Raw genomic sequence first — 19,126 nt, 5'->3', positions numbered from 1 at the left:
CCTTTTCCTAAGATATTTTGGTCAGAAAACATCTGACATTAATATAAATGTAAATGGAATGTGAATTTGTAATGTATCAAAACGTCAGCTCATCTAATCAAACACAAAAGTTATTAATAGTATGATTTCTGTTCTGTAGGAGGTGCTCGCAGACAGGAAACGTGTGACTACACGAAGTTACCTGCCCGTTCTACCAATAGATACAGACACAGGGAAGAACTTCACCTGTGTGGCTACTAATCCAGCAGTGCCAATGGGCAAACGGGCCACTATCTCCCTCAATGTACACCGTGAGTCTAGAACCCTTTCTCAGTTCTGTAGAAACATCTGAAGTCTCATTATTCTCCTTTCTTTCCTTTATTTTGTTAAATTAGCAATAGGGAAGTCACACTTAACCTTTGCAACAATAAGTTAAAGTCAACATGAAATCAAAACTGATCCTTTTAACTCCCTTAAAGCACATTCCTATAGTTTTTGTCTTCATAATGTTTAATCGAAATGTAATAACTTGCTCCGTCTCTTGCTCAGTTATGGCTGAATTAACAATCAGATTAATTCCAGATTGTTAAATCACTTCAAATTTCTCCTTGAATATGCTATTTTACTCAGAAGTACACCAGTTTATGGAAGTAAAATGGGTTAAAAGAATTTCATGTTGACTTTAAGTACCTAAATCATGAGTTATAGAGGTGTAGATAGAAATATAAAGGAGAGGAGGACCTCCTACTGCACAATTTTGCCAGTTGGGGGTGTGTGCATTGGCCATCTTCTCTACACACAAGACAAAACAAATTGTTCCATTACAGCTTAACAAACAATAGTGGCTTAAACACCCCAGTGAGCAGGCCAAAGACAACAATGGAAAAGGATGTTTAGATGGGATGAGTAAGAAGTCTTTTAGGAGCATCTAATCCTCAACCGTAGGAGCCCTTTCTCTCTTGTCAACACATGTATAAACACCCAGTAGCCAGATTGAAAAAATAAATTTTTTTAGATACATTCAGCTACAATTTTTTTTTTTTTTGTTTTTTTTTGTGCTATATTTCTAAATTAGTCTACATCATGTTGGCTTCCACTACTCTTGTCAATTCAGCTCTCCTTACCATCATTCCTTCAGCATGTCTGTTTTCTAATGAATGACTATGACTGTATTATGTAATCTGAATGCTCCCTGCAGACCCACCAGTGGTGACGTTATCCATTGAGCCTCGCTCTGTATTGGAAGGAGAAAGAGTTACCTTCACCTGCCAAGCTACTGCCAACCCACCTATTATGGGTTACAAGTATGTCTCTTATTAAATACATCTCATTTCACATTGTATGATATGAAAAATGAATGTCTTATTTTTATCAGGGAGAATGTCCTTTCATATATCTTTAGTTTTTTTTTTTCAGCAGAGCGGTTTTATTCTTGAATTCCTTGTTGTACTGTATATGTTTCATGGGTGTTTCTCTACTGTATGTATTTTTTGTACAAAATACTGATTTTTCATTTTGCCTTTGTTAGGTGGGCAAAGGGAGGTGTGGTCATACAGGGGGCGAGAGAGAGAGTGTTCGTCACCAAGGCGGATCACTCTTTCTTCACCGAGCCTGTGTCTTGCCAAGTGTTCAATGCTGTGGGCAGCACAAATGTCAGTATACTCGTTGATGTCCACTGTAAGTATTTGTCTATCTATCTGTCTGTCTGTCTATCTGTCTGTCTGTCTATCTATCTATCTATCACTCAATCTGTCTGTTTAGTGAACAAAAAGCAGACATCTTTCTTTTAAGCAAGAATCAGTATTTGAATTTGCAGTTCTTTTTTTGCGATACAGTCTTCCTCATACTCATTTTTAATGCACATTATGAAGAACTTGACCCATTTGGTTTTAATCTCTGTCTTGCAAAACACAGTTGGTCCTATCCTGGTAGTGGAGCCTAAACCAGTAACGGTAGATGAAGACTCAGACGTCACTTTAAACTGCAAGTGGGCAGGGAATCCTCCTCTCACACTGACCTGGACAAAAAAGGGTTCAAGCATGGTGAGCACCTACCTTGATTTGTTTCTGTCATTCTGTCCTCAGATCCGTTTACTGAAACCACCTTTCTGTCACATTTTCAATCTTTTCTTCACTCTCTATTTCTCGGGGTATAAAACTTTTTTCTCTCTCCAGCGTTCATTGTTCTCCATATGTGTCCTTTTTCCATGTCTCTGCCTCATGTCCATATTTATCTTCCAACTGTGTTCTGATATTGAAGCTGCAATCCCTTGTCCTGTACAACATGCCTTTGTTTGTTTTGAGATAACCATTTGGTCTTTGTTTTGAGAGACTCAACCTGTGTGTGAACAGTTTTGTCCAGAAATCATGTTTCATCAATAAGTTTTGATCTCAATTTGGGAATTTAGATCCAACTGATATGAATTTCACAGATTCCCTGTGGCCTTAGAAACATAGAATGTGTTAAGCAGAAAAGTTATAGGAATTTAAATAACTAAGTGACCGTACAATAATTCTTACTTATTTTAGTTACAAAAATGATTATTATTATTGCTCAATCTGGGAGAGGCTCTAGATAAAAATGCATATATAGAACCTTTGTTGGAAAGGTGTTGCAGCATTTTTCATTTTCCCCCCTCCATCTCTTTATCTCATTCTCTTTATCTGTGTCTCTCTAATGCGCAGGTATTGAGTAATAATAACCAGCTTTATTTGAAGTCAGTAAGTCAGGCAGATGCTGGTCAGTATGTTTGTAAGGCCATCGTACCCAGGATCGGAGTGGGTGAAACAGAGGTCACACTCACTGTCAACGGTCAGTACAGCAATTCCACATGCTCTGTTATTTTTCTAGATATATCTGAATGTATTACTGTGCTGTTTTAAAAAACCAAAGTAGCTTGTACTGCTTTATAACAAGGGGTTTTAATGTATAGACACAGGGACCCCATGCCCAGACTCTCAGTCAAATAAAGGACCCCTGAAATTAAAAAAGCTAAATTCTCTTGATGACACTGTAATAAAAACATTATATCTTATAATGCTTATCAGATCATTAATTAATGTTAACTTATGGAAATAGCTAGAAATGTAATCATTTTTAAGACAGTTGGATATATCTATATGCTGTATCTAATCTTATCTGGTTGAAAACCCTGTCTATATAAGAATAGTTAGCTTTTGGTAATGAATTTAATTTACTTAGTTTGCAATAATAACTAATTACAAGATCAGTCAAGCAATGGTTGATGTCAGGAGTATATCAGTAGTTACCTTGATAATAAATCAGCTGTTAATTCATGTTATTTTGGACTTTCTCTTTGAGCAGGTCCACCTATAATTTCCAGTGAACCGGTCCAGTATGCAGTTCGAGGAGAGAGAGGGGAAGTCAAGTGTTACATTGCCAGCACTCCTCCACCAGACAAGATTGTACGTTTTCTTTTAATCGTAATATTCATTAGTGGTGCTTACTTACTATTATTATTCCTCATACTTAGGGTTTTGCATTTGAACAAACCGCAATGTGGCTTGAGAGGTGCGCTATTACTTTTATAAACTCTCTGACTTAAGATTTTATGATAAAACAAGCAAATAAACCCATAGACCTACATTGGCGTAATGTCTCGAGCCATATCGAGGGACCAGAATATCATAGAGACTTGGGGTAGGGGTGTTTTGACTTGGTGCACCAGAACACCTTAGCGACCACCCAGATCACTCTTTTATTTTTTTGGTCGTACTGTGCCTTTAAGAAGCCAGAGAAACCCCCCCCTTAACCAGTTTTTAATTCAAGAATAACTCAAACTAAGCCTGAACCAAGCCAACTCTCTGTTCTCTACTGTATTTGGTTCTGTAGCGCAGTATAGTTAGCTTTCAAACCAGTATGAGTGATTCTAATTTAGAATGACTTGCAGCTAAGGCCCCAATGCATCTCCAGGAAGAGATTTATGAAATATGAAATATGGGAACATAGCAGTCATTCCTTTTAATGCTGTAGCCTTTTCAAATGTCGTGGTTTGTGAGGTAAATGGAATCTTACCGTGAACATGTGGAGGTATGCATTTTTAAATATTCTCACAGCTCAACATGAATAATACAATGCATTTTAGTGAGTTTCAAGAGGGAACTTGTGCTTTCTCACCATTTCCCTGCCCCATGTTTCTGCATGGAGAAACCTTTTATCCCATTGCTGGTGTGAACTATGTCCATTTTGAAATATACAGATTATGTTGTGCTGTGCTGTATTATTTTTGGTCCACCTGCTTCTTGCAGGTCTTTTAATTTTAGAAACTGAAAAAAGAACAGTTGGCCATTCGTTTCTCAGTTGTATTACTTTGCTTGTTACCTATTTTCCCTATATATTTATTTATTTATACATATATGTCTAGCGACCTTGTGGAAGCTAATCAGGATCCCAATAAAAAAATTCAAAATAAAATGTGTATATTTTTCCATGCATATTTGCAGTATTTTACTGTCTGCAAAATGAATAGATGCTTTAGCACTTTGAAAACATTATTATATATTTATATATGTCCAAGACTGCAAATAAAATACACATACACACATACACACACACACATTATAAAATATATATATATATATATATATATATACACACACACACACACACACATTATATATATATATATATATATATATATATATATATATATATATATATATATATATATACACACACACACACACACACACACATTATATATACAAAAAGGTATTTTTTTTGAAGGCTACATGTTATTTTGTCCTGCAGGTTTAGCAGGATTCAGTCTTTTAGGACACAGGTTGGAGATTGAAACATTTTGTACATGTGATTGTTCTCTCACTGTGTGTATTTGTGTTTCCCAGGTGTGGGCATGGAAGGAAAATGTATGGGAAAAGGAGAAGGGAATTCTGTCAGAACGGTACACAGTAGAACAGAGCAAGATGACCTCACAGGGTGGAGCAGTGTTGTCCACCCTCACCATCAACAACGTCATGGAGTCAGACTTCCAGTCCACATACAACTGCACTGCGTGGAATTCATTTGGACCTGGGACCATGATTATCACACTGGAAGAGACAGGTGTAGATACATACTTAAATATATACAGAGGTCAATACAACCAGAGAGTCCACAATGTCAGAGGGTTTTCAAACTGGTGTACAGGGACCCCCAGAGGGCCGCAAGGGTCCAATAATTGCAAAAGGTTGCAATGGGGTCCACTGAAAATGTTTTGAGAAAGAAAAAAAAAAAAATGTACATAAAAAAAAATTACAATTAAAGGGATAGTTCACCCCAAAATTCAAATACTGTCATCATTGATTCACCCTTATGCCATCCCAGACGTGTTTGACATTCTTTCTTCTGCTGAACTGAACTCAAATGAAGATTTTTAGAAGAATTTCTCAGCACTGTAGATTCATACAATGCAAGTAAAAAAAAATAATAATAATAAGCTCCAAAAGCACATAAAGACAGCATAAAAGTAATCCATAAGACTCCAGTGGTTAAATCCATGTCTTCAGAAGTGATATGCTAGGTGTGGGTGAGAAACAGATCAATATTTAAGTCCTTTTTTTTCTATCAATCTCCAATATCACTTTCACATCAATCTTCTTTTGTTTTTGGTGATTCACATTCTTTGTATATATATCACCACCTACTGGGCAATGATGATAACTTATAGTAAAAAAGGACTTAAAAATGTACTATGATTTTCATATAGTAATGGGTTGGTGCTTATTATATGTACCTTCATATTTGTGGTTGTGAAACAGGCATCTCATATCAGTTTCAATACCCTTTACTACTCTAAGCCCCATATCATTTTATTTATTACCCAAACCTTTACCTTTTTCTATGCCTTTTCTCTGCTTTAGAAACAGTGCCGGTCGGGATCATTGCTGGTGGCATTGTTGGCTGTTCAGTTCTTCTTCTCCTCTGTTTACTGGCATTAGTGCTCTTCTTGTACAAGCAACGCAAAGGAAGTAAGTCATCAAATTACATTGAGTTTTTATCCACTTTTATCACATTTTTATTAATCATAATTACTACATCATTATATAAATGACTTATTACTCCTAATTTATCTATCAAGCAACTAGTGGGATCTGTGGTTAGTAAGGCAGCAACAAATCCTAGCATTGTGCCAGTAATCTTTAATAATAAATCTCTCTTTCAAACAGCAACATTCAAAGTTTGTCTTTGACAATGCAGCAGCTAAAGTGGCCTTAAATAATTACAAAGCCCAAGGGCAATCAGCCATATTTAAAAACATCAATAACAATGACTAAAATGTCAAAAAAGCATGTCCATTGCTGCAATGAATCATGTGTTTATTGGGATGTTAACTTTCCAGGTCGTCGAGGGGTGACGCTCGGCAAGCCAGATATCAAGGTCGAGACCATAAACAAAGAGACCCACAGCCTGGAGGAAGACTCGGGCAGTGTCTCCACGGCAACACGCATGGTTAAAGCCATGTATTCTGTGAGTACCTCTGACAACACATGGCAGAGTTAACTGCAGGATGTAGAGGGACTTTGAGATAGAAAAAATAAGACATTAATTATTTAAAATAAAGATAATACTGTACAAACAAACAGACAGACAGTATTTCTTTGAATTATTTAGTATTACAGTTAAGTTGAGTTAGGTCATAAATGGTTCTGTACATTTCGCAACCTTTAAACAATTTGTCAACCATACCATAAAATTTTGTTGACTTGGAAAAGAGCTGGACGATTTTGTAAAATGTAGGAAGGGCCATTTTGCACTAAAGTAATATTGAGACCAATTCTCCTAATTCATGAAATGTGATGAGTATTAAGTCATGTCTATTGCTGATGGTGATTATGCCGTGACACATTTGATGGACTAACTGATAAATCGATGAATCAAAATATACACTTGGTTTAATTATGAGTTGTGACCACAAGATTTGATCTGTAAGCATAATTTGCCCCTAAAATTATTCCACGTTATTTCATTGACATTTGTATAACATATTAATTTCATTCTAGTATAACATATCAAATCGCTAAAGTTCCCCTAATAATTTAACATACAGCCAAGACACTGCCATGTAACATTTAATGCAATTAAATGCACTAACCATTCTTCAGTTCCTTAAATTTACTTCTTTATATTTCAAAATTTCAAAAGCTGAATTTAATCCTGTTTCTCTCTCAACCTCCCTCTCCTCCTTTATATCCTTCTCATCTTTCCCTTTTCTTATCTCCTGTTGGTTTTCCTCCCCTCTTGCGTTGCATCTCTTTCCCCCTCTTGGTTGCTTTCTTGTCATTTATGGTTTAGTTTTTGCCTTCTGTGACCCTCTCTCCCTCCTCCCAGCCTTTTAAAGATGACATTGACCTCAAACAGGAGCTGCACAGTGACACACTGGACACACGCCAGGACTATGAGCTCAAGGTGAAGAGACACACACACACACACATAAAGAGAAGGGATGTAAAAAGAAAAAGGCTTATAAAAACATGATGTCTTTGCTTTTTTTTTTTTATCTGTAAATTACATTTTATTAAGATTGTTTTTGTTGTAAGCATAAAGTAAACGGGTGAATCCCACGAGATGTCGATATTATATTTTACCCCAAAATCAAAAGCAGCATAAAAAATTTTTTAAAAATATTTTATTGAAAAATTCTAATTGTTTGCATTGTGACATCATTTTTATGACAATAAGCAACAACTGTCAGGTAGCCCAATACAATGCAAAAATGCAATTACATTTTATAAATTTAAATCAGTGCACAATTTAATACATTTTACTGTACTATTTAAATAATATACTATACTAAATATATATACTGTATATATATATATATATATATATATATATATATATATATATATACAGGTGCATCTCAATAAATTAGAATGTCGTGGAAAAGTTCATTTATTTCAGTAATTCAACTCAAATTGTGAAACTCGTGTATTAAATAAATTCAATGCACACAGACTGAAGTAGTTTAAGTCTTTGGTTCTTTTAATTGTGATGATTTTGGCTCACATTTAACAAAAACCCACCAATTCACTATCTCAAAAAATTAGAATATGGTGACATGCCAATCAGCTAATCAACTCAAAACACCTACAAAGGTTTCCTGAGCCTTCAAAATGGTCTCTCAGTTTGGTTCACTAGGCTACACAATCATGGGGAAGACTGCTGATCTGACAGTTGTCCAGAAGACAATCATTGACACCCTTCACAAGGAGGGTAAGCCACAAACATTCATTGCCAAAGAAGCTGGCTGTTCACAGAGTGCTGTATCCAAGCATGTTAACAGAAAGTTGAGTGGAAGGAAAAAGTGTGGAAGAAAAAGATGCACAACCAACCGAGAGAACCGCAGCCTTATGAGGATTGTCAAGCAAAATCGATTCAAGAATTTGGGTGAACTTCAGAAGGAATGGACTGAGGCTGGGGTCAAGGCATCAAGAGCCACCACACACAGACATGTCAAGGAATTTGGCTACAGTTGTCGTATTCCTCTTGTTAAGCCACTCCTGAACCGCAGACAACGTCAAAGGCGTCTTACCTGGGCTAAGGAGAAGAAGAACTGGACTGTTGCCCAGTGGTCCAAAGTCCTCTTTTCAGATGAGAGCAAGTTTTGTATTTCATTTGGAAACCAAGGTCCTAGAGTCTGGAGGAAGGGTGCAGAAGCTCATAGCCCAAGTTGCTTGAAGTCCAGTGTTAAGTTTCCACAGTCTGTGATGATCTGGGGTGCAATGTCATCTGCTGGTGTTGGTCCATTGTGTTTTTTGAAAACCAAAGTCACTGCACCCATTTACCAAGAAATTTTGGAGCACTTCATGCTTCCTTCTGCTGACCAGATTTTTAAAGATGCTGATTTCATTTTCCAGCAGGATTTGGCACCTGCCCACACTGCCAAAAGCACCAAAAGTTGGTTAAATGACCATGGTGTTGGTGTGCTTGACTGGCCAGCAAACTCACCAGACCTGAACCCCATAGAGAATCTATGGGGTATTGTCAAGAGGAAAATGAGAAACAAGAGACCAAAAAATGCAGATGAGCTGAAGGCCACTGTCAAAGAAACCTGGGCTTCCATACCACCTCAGCAGTGCCACAAACTGATCACCTCCATGCCACGCCGAACTGAGGCAGTAATTAAAGTAAAAGGAGCCCCTACCAAGTATTGAGTACATATACAGTAAATGAACATACTTTCCAGAAGGCCAACAATTCACTAAAAATGTTTTTTTTATTGGTCTTATGATGTATTCTAATTTTTTGAGATAGTGAATTGGTGGGTTTTTGTTAAATGTGAGCCAAAATCATCACAATTAAAAGAACCAAAGACTTAAACTACTTCAGTCTGTGTGCATTGAATTTATTTAATATACGAGTTTCACAATTTGAGTTGAATTACTGAAATAAATGAACTTTTCCACGACATTCTAATTTATTGAGATGCACCTGATATATATATTATATATATATATATATATATATATATATATATATATATATATACTGTATATATAGTGTTTAAATTGCGAAGTACAATTGCAAGTACACATCTTGGTAGTTGTTTTGAATTTTGTGCTTATTTTAATAATAACAAACTTTGTGCATGGAAAGGATGACTTTCATTACTGTATTACAGTGATGAGAATGACATTTTTCCCAGTACAATTAAAAAATTGGGGTGGGTGCCTAATTTCATGAAAATAATCACAATATAAAGATTCCTTTATGGAACTAAAATAGGCATTATTGTCTTAATGCAAAATAGAATTCTTTATTTTTTCTTTTGACTTTGGGGTGAAATATTTCTCATAATCTTATTTTTTTGTGTGTGAGATTCACTCATATAGCATTTACCCACTGCTATATGGCAGGTACCACCTTTAAAGGTTGATGTGCCCAAAGTAAAATACTTTGAGATATCAAAATCATTTTCCATTTCCCTTTTTGATTTGTAACTAGTAGCACCTAATAAACAAGCAAAATAAATAAATAAATAAAAATAAAAAACATTCTAAAGCAAATAGATTTCCTAAAAATTGATGTCCACATATGTGGACAGTGGGACTAAGTAATTTTAAGCTATAGGAAGTCATTTTCTATATCAATTCAATATATATATATATATATATATATATATATATATATATATATATATATATATATATTTTTTTTTTTTTTTTTTTTTCATCAAATCATTTATTATGTGTCCAGGAGTGATGGTTATTCATGTTTTTGAGACGTTATAGTCATTACATCTGATTTTCTATAAAGCTGAATAAATAATTCTGATTAAAAGTAATGGCCAGCATCATCAAATCATTGCCAACCATTTTTAAATAAAATTTTGCATTATGAAATTCTAAATCTATGTACTGATTATCATTGTCCCATGTCTGCCAAACATGTTGGTCCAGATTTTATCTGCAGCATGAAACTGAACTTTTGAACAGAAGTGAGTGCACTAGGTTGCATAGCAAAGCAATAGGATGCTCCCTTGCTCCCTAATTAGTGAATTACTTAACCTCCAGTGTGCTCTCCGTCTTGACTGGTCTCAGTTTTGAAATGCACCTTGTTTTCATCTTAACTCTGAATAGAGCAACTTTCTCCAGCTTTTGGATGCATCCATTGATTCTCAATGTGATAATGCACAGTGAATGTATGATTATTATGGAAAGTTAGTCCTATTGTCCACATTCGTGGACATGTGTTTAACAGCATGCCATTTCGTGATAAATTGATGCAATTTTATATTGGATGAAACTAAAGACTTTACGCTTTTGACTCAAACAGGTTTTAATGTGAAAACTTAAGCTGGTTTCTTACCAGATATAGTTTTGTAGCTGTTTCTCTGAAAGACAAACTCGGCTGAGATTGGCACCATGTTGTTTTGTCACATGACTCGGTACGCTGAAAGTTTAACCCTTTAATGACAGCCTAGAGTCTCCTGAACTGAGATCAGTTGGTTTAAAAAATAAATAAATTAAGCATAGCCTACAGTGAAGCCAAAACGTAATGTCCACGCATGTGGATGCAGGTCTCACGAGGTTAAGGATGAGTTCCTGGAAATTATGTACAAATATATAAGAGGTGCATGTGAACACTGCCTGAGATCTCTATTGTTCTTGCAGGACCCAACAAATGGCTACTACAACGTGAGAGCTTCCACACATGATGAGGGCCGTCCAGCCTCCCGATCCATGCACTACTCAGACTATCGCACTTCCAGCCAGCCAGGGGGCGCTGCGACTGTCAGCAGTAGCTCAGGACCACCTGGAGCTACTGCAGGCCCGGGAACACCGAGCAGCTTGGCTCCAGGGTCACGAGCGGGCTGCTATGAACCTCGCCCTCCCTCTAGACTCTCGCACAACAGCTACGCCCAATTCAACACCTTCACCCGTGCTGGGCAGTCCCAGCAGCCTCCACCCAGTTCTGGTCCACAGACTAGCGACTTCCCCGCTGACTGCAGCCTCTTGGACTCTACCCCTCAGCTAGGATATGAAAATTACGGCTACCCGTCCCACTATCCATCATTTCGGATTGGGTATGCTCCGCCTAGCCTTGCCCCATTAGAAAGTGGGCCAGCGTATGAGATGTATGGGGTTGGACCGAGTGTCAGTGCAGGAGGCGGTGCCGGAACCCCAGAGACTGGACTCGGTAAATACGGAAGTTCCACACGGTTCTCCTACACCTCTCAGCATTCCGATTATTCCCACCGACACACACAGAGGATGCAAACGCACGTGTAACAGAGAAGCACCGTGCTTTCGTATGTTGTGCCATTGTTGGCCATATAAATACACATACTCACAGTCACACTCACACATATACACAGAATGGAAGTAATGAATGAACCAGAGATAATAAAAAAAGAAGGCTGAATGAAAAATGAAAAGCTCAGATTAAACAGAGAGCAAGAAATGAGAATGGGATGCAAGGCAGGAGATGAGCAAATTCTCTCTCTCTGTCTTTGTGTTTAATCCCCAGCTCCAGGAGCTGACAGCGAAAGTCACAATCAAGAGAGACTTGTATCAATGAAAGATCTAAGATCTTTATAATGCTCAATAAATAGTGAATGCTCTGAATAGGCATGATCACAAAGGTAATTCATGAGAAATGAAGGGTGCCTTTTGTAGGTTAGTAGTCTGTTTGACATGGTTTCTGAGAGAGATGTTCATATGAGATACATGTATGAATTCTCTTGAATAGCTTTTTCAACTCCTCTCCTTATAGGTGAACATACATAAACATGTTCAGGTCATATTTCCCACCAAAATCAAAAGAAAGAAAAAGATAAATAAATTACATTTTGAATAAAAATTAAGCATTTCTAGGACCATTAAATAATTTTGGGGGGAACTGTGGCATTATTTTCATGACAATCAAGCAGTTTTTTTATTTTATTTTTGTTTTCGGGGAGAAATATGTCCTGGATACTAATACTAATGTATTAGAAACTAATGATCCAAACATACTAACATATTTGAGTTTTTCCCATTTATAAAATTTGACAATGGAAATGTAGAGCACCTGAGCTATGTTACTAGCTAATACTCCTGATTACCAAAGCAACTGAAAGTGTTTTGAGACCAAATTATTTTTTGCTTTGCATGGAAATCAGAATCAACCTTGCTATCCAGTTTGCTGAGCTACCTCGTTAAACAGGTTACTAGCCTTTTAGTGTAACTAAAAATGCTAACTCAAATTACGATAAACTATTAGCATAACCGTTATGTTTGCATAGTGTGGTGAATCCAACCCAATTTAAAAAAACACTTTTGCCTGGAGTCGCAAGTTCGAATCCAGGGTGTGCTGAGTGACTCCAGTCAGGCTTCCTAAGCAACCAATTGGCCCGGTTTCTAGGATGGGTAGAGTCACATTGGATTAACCTCCTTATGGTCACTGTAATGTGGTTCTCGCTCTCGGTGGGGCGTGTGGTGAGTTGTGCGTGGATGCCGTGGAGAATAGCGTGAAGCCTCCACACACGCTAAGTCTCCACGGTAACGCGCTCAACAAGCCACGTGATAAGATGTGTGGATTGACAGTCTCAGATGCTGAGGCAACTGAGATTCGTCCTCCACCACCACCACGAGGACTTAGAGTGCATTGGGAATTGGGCATGCCAAATTGGGGAGAAAATCCCCTAAAAAGCACTTTTAAGCATTTGCATTAAAACCCATTGCCCTTTATATTTCACCACAAAGGAGAATAGCTGAGGGATGCCATTCAACAGTTTTCAGACATGGCCAATGACATGGCCATTTTTTTCAATATCGTACAAATAGCTCAGAACAGTTAAATTTATATAAAAATATACAGTATACATATACAAGAATGCCCTACTCTTTTCCATGGTGCTTTTATAGTGGGGTCATTGTTTGCACTGCATTCCAGTATTCTATCTTAGATTACCCTCATAATCGATCTGTAATCTCTCATTTGCACTCTAGGCTAGAGCATTCTTTCCATTTTTCAAATATTACCGAAAGAAAAAAACATTTATTTTTGTCATGTTTTTTGTCAAGTGATTCTGGACCAAAGGTTCAACGTTAGAGTATCAGTCTTTATTTGGGTGATATTCACCTCAACGAACAAGAAAATATGCAGATTTGTTTGTTATTGTTGTTTGCGAATTTATTCGGTCGTGAGTGACCAAGGGGTTTTTCGAGGGTTGGGAACAGCAGAGAAGGTCTTAAACCGTATGATCCAGCCTTAGGTATCCAAACTTTCCCTTACTGATCGAAGATCAGGCTGCTATCACTTTCGTCTTAAAGATTACAAAGATCAAATTGGAACCAATTTAAGGTCGGAGGTTGGGAGTGATTTTTAACGTCTTGTACCCCAATGCTAGCGTACATTTGACTTTGATATGAAGTTTATAAATGCTTGATAGGTTGGAGGTTCTTTCACTCACTTATTCACACAAACACACACCTAATATTTGTGCCAAACATAGACGCCTAACTTGAAGTATTTTCTGCCAATTAAGAAAAAACTACCTTATGGGGACCAGAGATGGTCTCTGGATATGAACTGTCTTCAACAGATTTTGAAGGATGCCATTATCAAAGCAATGATTATCATCAACGTGATGATTAGGAGAAAGAACTTGAGGATTGAAGGCAATCCTTCAGTAGTTGTTCTCGGAACAAAAAGGTACTCTCTATGACTAGTTTTCGTCTTCGTCCGCATTTCGAAACAACAAGCCCTGTAAATACTTTCCCATGTGTAATTCTGACTTCAAGTATTATTTTACATCATCCAATGTGATGCACTCTTTAAATGCAGTATTGTTATGTTTTTAATCTCAAGAAGGATGACAAACACCATGGCGATGGTACTTTGCGACTCATAAGACAAGGATGATGAGTTTAGTGTATCTTGGCTGGGATCCAATATGATGCCATGAGCATTCAGGAGGATCTTGATAAAACATCTTGATACCTGCCCAAGCTGCCCATCACTTAGCCTTGATACTGATGGTTTATTACTTGTGTGATGGCCTGGGGAGAATCTTGTGGGAGATGTGGCTCAACCCACTGGACGGTATTTGCATCCCCCCATCTAAGAACTTGAAGCTCCATGAAGACGAGAAGAAGGAACAATGAAGAAGTAAATATAATTTAAAAAAGAGTGGCCTTAGGAAAACATGACTTTTATATTCCCTCACTTTATAAACCGGCTTAAGGCCAGAGTGTGTGTAGAGTTTCCATGAAGAAACGTGCTTTTGTGTGTGCGACTAAGCGTGAATGTGTGTGTGAGTGCAAACGAGTGAGTATATGAAAACCTTTATGTAATCCGTTCATTTACTTCTCTCATGTTCCTGCTCCAATACTTTTCTTCTGCTGGTAGGAGTGTAACCTGTATAATTGTGTCTTAGAAAATAAACGTTGACCTTACTGTACTGTTCTTGGTAGCTGAAAAAAGTTTGACAGATGTACAACAAAAGTTATAGATTTTTTTTTAATTTCCTTTTTGATTTTTTCCAATATTTTTTAAAAATGTTACGTAATTATTTTTTCACAGTATATCAGAAATAAAAGCACTGTTTTTCTAAGAATCAGTGAAGGACTGAGTGTGTGGTTTGTGGATAATAACACATTGATCATTTTTACTTCAGTTTATCACTCTTTGTTTCATTAAGAAGATTCCCTTTTGGGTACCCACATTAGTCAGTTTAATTCCAAACTAGTGTCAACACCAAGATGAATATAAGAGTATTGTTGCTTATAGGAACGCAACTTGTTTTTATGAATACTGTAGTATTGCCCCACAGCTAATATAGTTCTCCTTTTTAAAGGGAATCAGGAGAGCAGTTAAGACAATGAGACACAACACATTATATAAGACACATTATTTGCAAGTGTACACTACATAACACTTTATATCTTCAATATACATCATTAAAAGAATAGTTCACTCAAAAATTAAAATTCTCTTTTCATTTACTCACCCTCATGCCATCCCAGATGTGTATGACTTTCTTAATTCTGCAGAACACAAATGAAGACTTTTAAAAGAATATCTCAGCTCTGTAAGTTCAGTGCAAATTAAAGGTGACCAGAACTCAGTAGGTGCAAAAAAGATAGTATAAAAGTAATCCATATGACTGCAGTGGTTAAATCTATATCTTCTTTAGCAACATAATAGTTGTGGGTGAGAAACAGATCAATATCTAAATCCTTTTTTACTATCAGTCTCCACCTTTGAGGTAGCTGAATGTGAAAGTGAAAGTCACTTCCACACCAGAATGTAGATTTTCTGTAAAAAGAACTTAAATATTGGTCTGTTTCTCACCCACACCTATCATATCACTTAAGAAGATATGGATTTAACCATGGGAGTCATATGGATTACTTTTATGCTGCCTTAAGTTCTTTTTGGACTTTCAAAATTCTGGTCACCATTCACTTGCATTGTATGGACCAACAGAGTTGAGATATTCTTTTAAAAATCTTTGTGTTCAGCAGAAGAAAGAAAGTCATACACATCTGGAATGGCATAAGGGTGAGTAAATGATGAGAGAATTTTCATTTTTGGGTGAACTATCCCTTTAAATTTAAATTACAAAAAAGTACAAACTAGTATTTAGTTGGACAAACATTTAGAATATTACTAAGTTGTGCTTAGCGGTATTTAGGGGCACTATTGGAGTTCTTATTGATACAACTAGTAATGTTTTACAACAGAGCATGCGTGCATTAAAAATTACTACAGAATTCATTAACAAAAGATTCTTAATACATTACAAAAGACACCTTCAATATCTAAATCCTTTTTTACTATCAATCTCCACATTTAGCAGCACTAAACAGCACTAAACCTTTTTTAAATTATTATTTTTTAAATTAACCTTACAAGTAGCACCAAACTACACCAGTCCTGATGGATCTCCTTAAGCCACTAACAAACTAATAATATATTGATGACACCTTATACTTCCATTTGCTGTTAACTGTAAGGAAATACATTTATACCCAGTAAAGAGACCAGTATGAACAACGATGACCAGAAGTCAGTGTTAAAGTTTCAATCAACAGAGAGAGTGTTTACTGAAAACAAAGTTCTCCACATTTCCAAAGGCAAAAGACAGAAAGAGAAAATGAGTTGAGGATCTAACATTGAACTAATTTAGATTACAGAAACAGTAGTTATAGGCTTATGCAAATGAACTGACATCATCTCTTCTGAGTACAGAGATCTGATAGGTCAACAGTATAGACAATTCTAGAAATCATGTTATAGAATTTTCATGACCATTGAAGATCCAAGAAAAAGAAACCCACAAGACCATTTTGACACATAAAAAACAAGCAAGAAACTCAGCTTAAACCATATTCATGGGGTGCTAGATAGCAGCACATGGAGTAGGACATATTTTGTGTCAGCTCCATCATTCTCACTGTCATAAATAGATAAAAATAGATAAAAACTTTGGCACTTTTGCAAAACTTGATCTGAAAACAACCGCTAAAGTTTGGACAATGATTAATTCTAAGAAGGCTGATAAAAAGGTTTCACTTCTAGCTGCTGGAGACATGGAAGAGTCTCCACTGTGCACAACCCCAACAGAGTTTAATGCTAGCAGTCAAGCTAGTTTGACTTCTGAGACCAGGAACACTGAAACTGTCCAACTTTCGTATGATGAAGATGAGGTCTCACCTAAAGCAATCCTCATGGCTATCAGGAAAATGGTTGCCTCCATGAATGTGCGATCCAACGATCTGGAGGCTTCCTTGGCAGGAGTGCAGGCCGCACTAGTTGCTAACGCATCCCGTATTGCTGACCTGGAAGAGGCAAGCACTGACTATGAGCGGCGCGTTTCTCATCTCAAACAGATCTGTTCTACCTTAACACAGGACAATATGTCACTAAAGACCAAGATAACGGATTTAGAGGCCAGATCTCGAAGACAGAATACAGATAGCAGGCCTGCCTGAAAACATAGAGAAAGGTAACCCCACACAATTTGTATCCGATCTATTGTCTTCGCTGCTGGGGAAACCAACTTCCCTCGCGGGGTAAAAGTTGATCATGCACACCGTGTCGGACCCCCTGGGAGCAACAGACCATGCATTATGATCGCCAGGATTCACCATGTTGGTGTAAAAACGGAAATTCTATGTCTTGCCTGCAACCAGAGCCCTCTCTCCTATGACAGAAATCATGTTAGCATCTTCCAGGATTTTCCAGCTGAGATTTCCAACCAATGCAAGCAGTTTGATGGTACAAGGGAGAAGTTATGAGCTATAGGAATAAAATATGGCCTCCTGTACCCCGCGCGGCTCGCCTTCACTCATGGGAAGACAAAGAAAATATTCTCGTGTCCGCAGGAGGCTGAGTCTTACATTGCCAACCTCCCAACATGGGGTACAGTGAAGTGCAGTTGGGTACATCTTGGTAAGAGTGAATTTCCCACTTCTAAAGCTGGGTGGATTGTGCGAACTATGAATACTCAGACTTGGTTTGTGGTATAGACCTGGGCTATCTGTCCAGTCTACTTTTATACTGTTTTGCACAGAATTTAAGAACTGCTCGGCAGTTGAAAGTATTTCTTTTTATACTGAAGTTTGTGCTCGGCCTCTGAGAGTGAGTATGGTGCTGCAGGTGACTGTTTTGTATTACAGTTAACTCACATTAAACATTCTAATGCTCATAGACTCATATGCAAGTGGGTAGGCCAAATGTATCACTCCACTTTCTCAACAAAATCCAGAGGAGTGTCTATATTAATACGCAAAAACATTCCATTTTAGCATTTGTCTACTAAAAGAGATACCAATGGACGGTATCTGATTGTGACTGGTACTATCTTGGAAAAGCACGTTACATTCCTGAACCTGTATGCTCCCAACTTTGATGACCCACATTTTTTCGGTCTGTTTTTAACATCATACCTGACATAGCCACCACTCATCTCATCATAGGGGGAGATTTTAATTGTATTCTTGATCCTTTCATGGATAGGCTTTTGTCTAGCCCCCCAAAATCTTCTAAGTAACTGTTCTTAATAAACTTATTCACTCATTGAATATACTTAATAACTTGAGATTTCACCACCCCACTGACAAAGAATACTCCTTTTTTCAAAGGTGCATAACTCATATCCAAGAATTGACTACTTTCTGACTGATTTCAATTTGACTTCTAAGATTTTATCTTTGAAATATCATAATATTTTAATTTCTGACCATTGCCCAGTTTCTATATCAGTGGATTTTGAAATAGAATTACCTCTGTATGCATGCTGTTTTAACCCAACACTGTTAAATGAAGGAACCTTTAAAGAGAAATGTTCTGCTTATATAACGGATTACCTTACCCTAAATGTTAGAGGCGATATGACTGATTCGACTTTATGGGAGGCTCTCAAAGTGGTCATGAGAGGCCATGTTATAGCATTTCAAGCTAACTAAAGAAACAAAGGGACAAAAGACTATCTGAAATAGAGAACTGTGTTGTTTAAATGCGCTATGAGATGCAGGCGAGGGAGACGAGCAGGCACGCTGGTCAAACTCCGTCGGCAGGGCTTTCGAACAATGCTGCCGAGCATTCATCTTGCGAAATCTCCGCTCTCTCCCTAACAAAACGGACAAACTCATTTGTGTCACCTGCACAAACAAGGACTTTTCAAACTCTGCTGCCT

The 19,126-nt window shown here is 37.3% G+C and overlaps 1 protein-coding gene across 3 annotated transcripts in view; it reads left to right on the top strand.

Moving 5' to 3' along the window:
• The window catches only part of LOC127450687 (kin of IRRE-like protein 1), a 42,494-nt gene extending 27,458 nt beyond the window's left edge, over positions 1 to 15,036 (top strand). For 2 of the 3 annotated variants that reach the window (XM_051715006.1, XM_051715171.1), the window contains exons 5-15: positions 140 to 290; positions 1,178 to 1,283; positions 1,508 to 1,656; positions 1,894 to 2,021; positions 2,664 to 2,790; positions 3,304 to 3,404; positions 4,845 to 5,061; positions 5,859 to 5,966; positions 6,338 to 6,465; positions 7,291 to 7,404; positions 11,112 to 15,036. In XM_051715006.1, the coding sequence (XP_051570966.1) occupies positions 140 to 290; positions 1,178 to 1,283; positions 1,508 to 1,656; positions 1,894 to 2,021; positions 2,664 to 2,790; positions 3,304 to 3,404; positions 4,845 to 5,061; positions 5,859 to 5,966; positions 6,338 to 6,465; positions 7,291 to 7,404; positions 11,112 to 11,729 (1,947 nt within the window). In that variant the 3' untranslated portion in view covers positions 11,730 to 15,036. The remainder of the gene's footprint in view (positions 1 to 139; positions 291 to 1,177; positions 1,284 to 1,507; positions 1,657 to 1,893; positions 2,022 to 2,663; positions 2,791 to 3,303; positions 3,405 to 4,844; positions 5,062 to 5,858; positions 5,967 to 6,337; positions 6,466 to 7,290; positions 7,405 to 11,111) is intronic. The other variant, XM_051715092.1, reaches the window with a different exon arrangement.
• Positions 15,037 to 19,126: the final 4,090 nt, after the last annotated feature.

Source organism: Myxocyprinus asiaticus, chromosome 1, assembly GCF_019703515.2.
Source record: "Myxocyprinus asiaticus isolate MX2 ecotype Aquarium Trade chromosome 1, UBuf_Myxa_2, whole genome shotgun sequence".
Lineage (NCBI taxonomy): Eukaryota > Metazoa > Chordata > Actinopteri > Cypriniformes > Catostomidae > Myxocyprinus > Myxocyprinus asiaticus.
The sequence above is the reverse complement of the archived record's forward strand: the minus strand, read 5'-3'. Positions and strand labels throughout refer to the sequence as shown.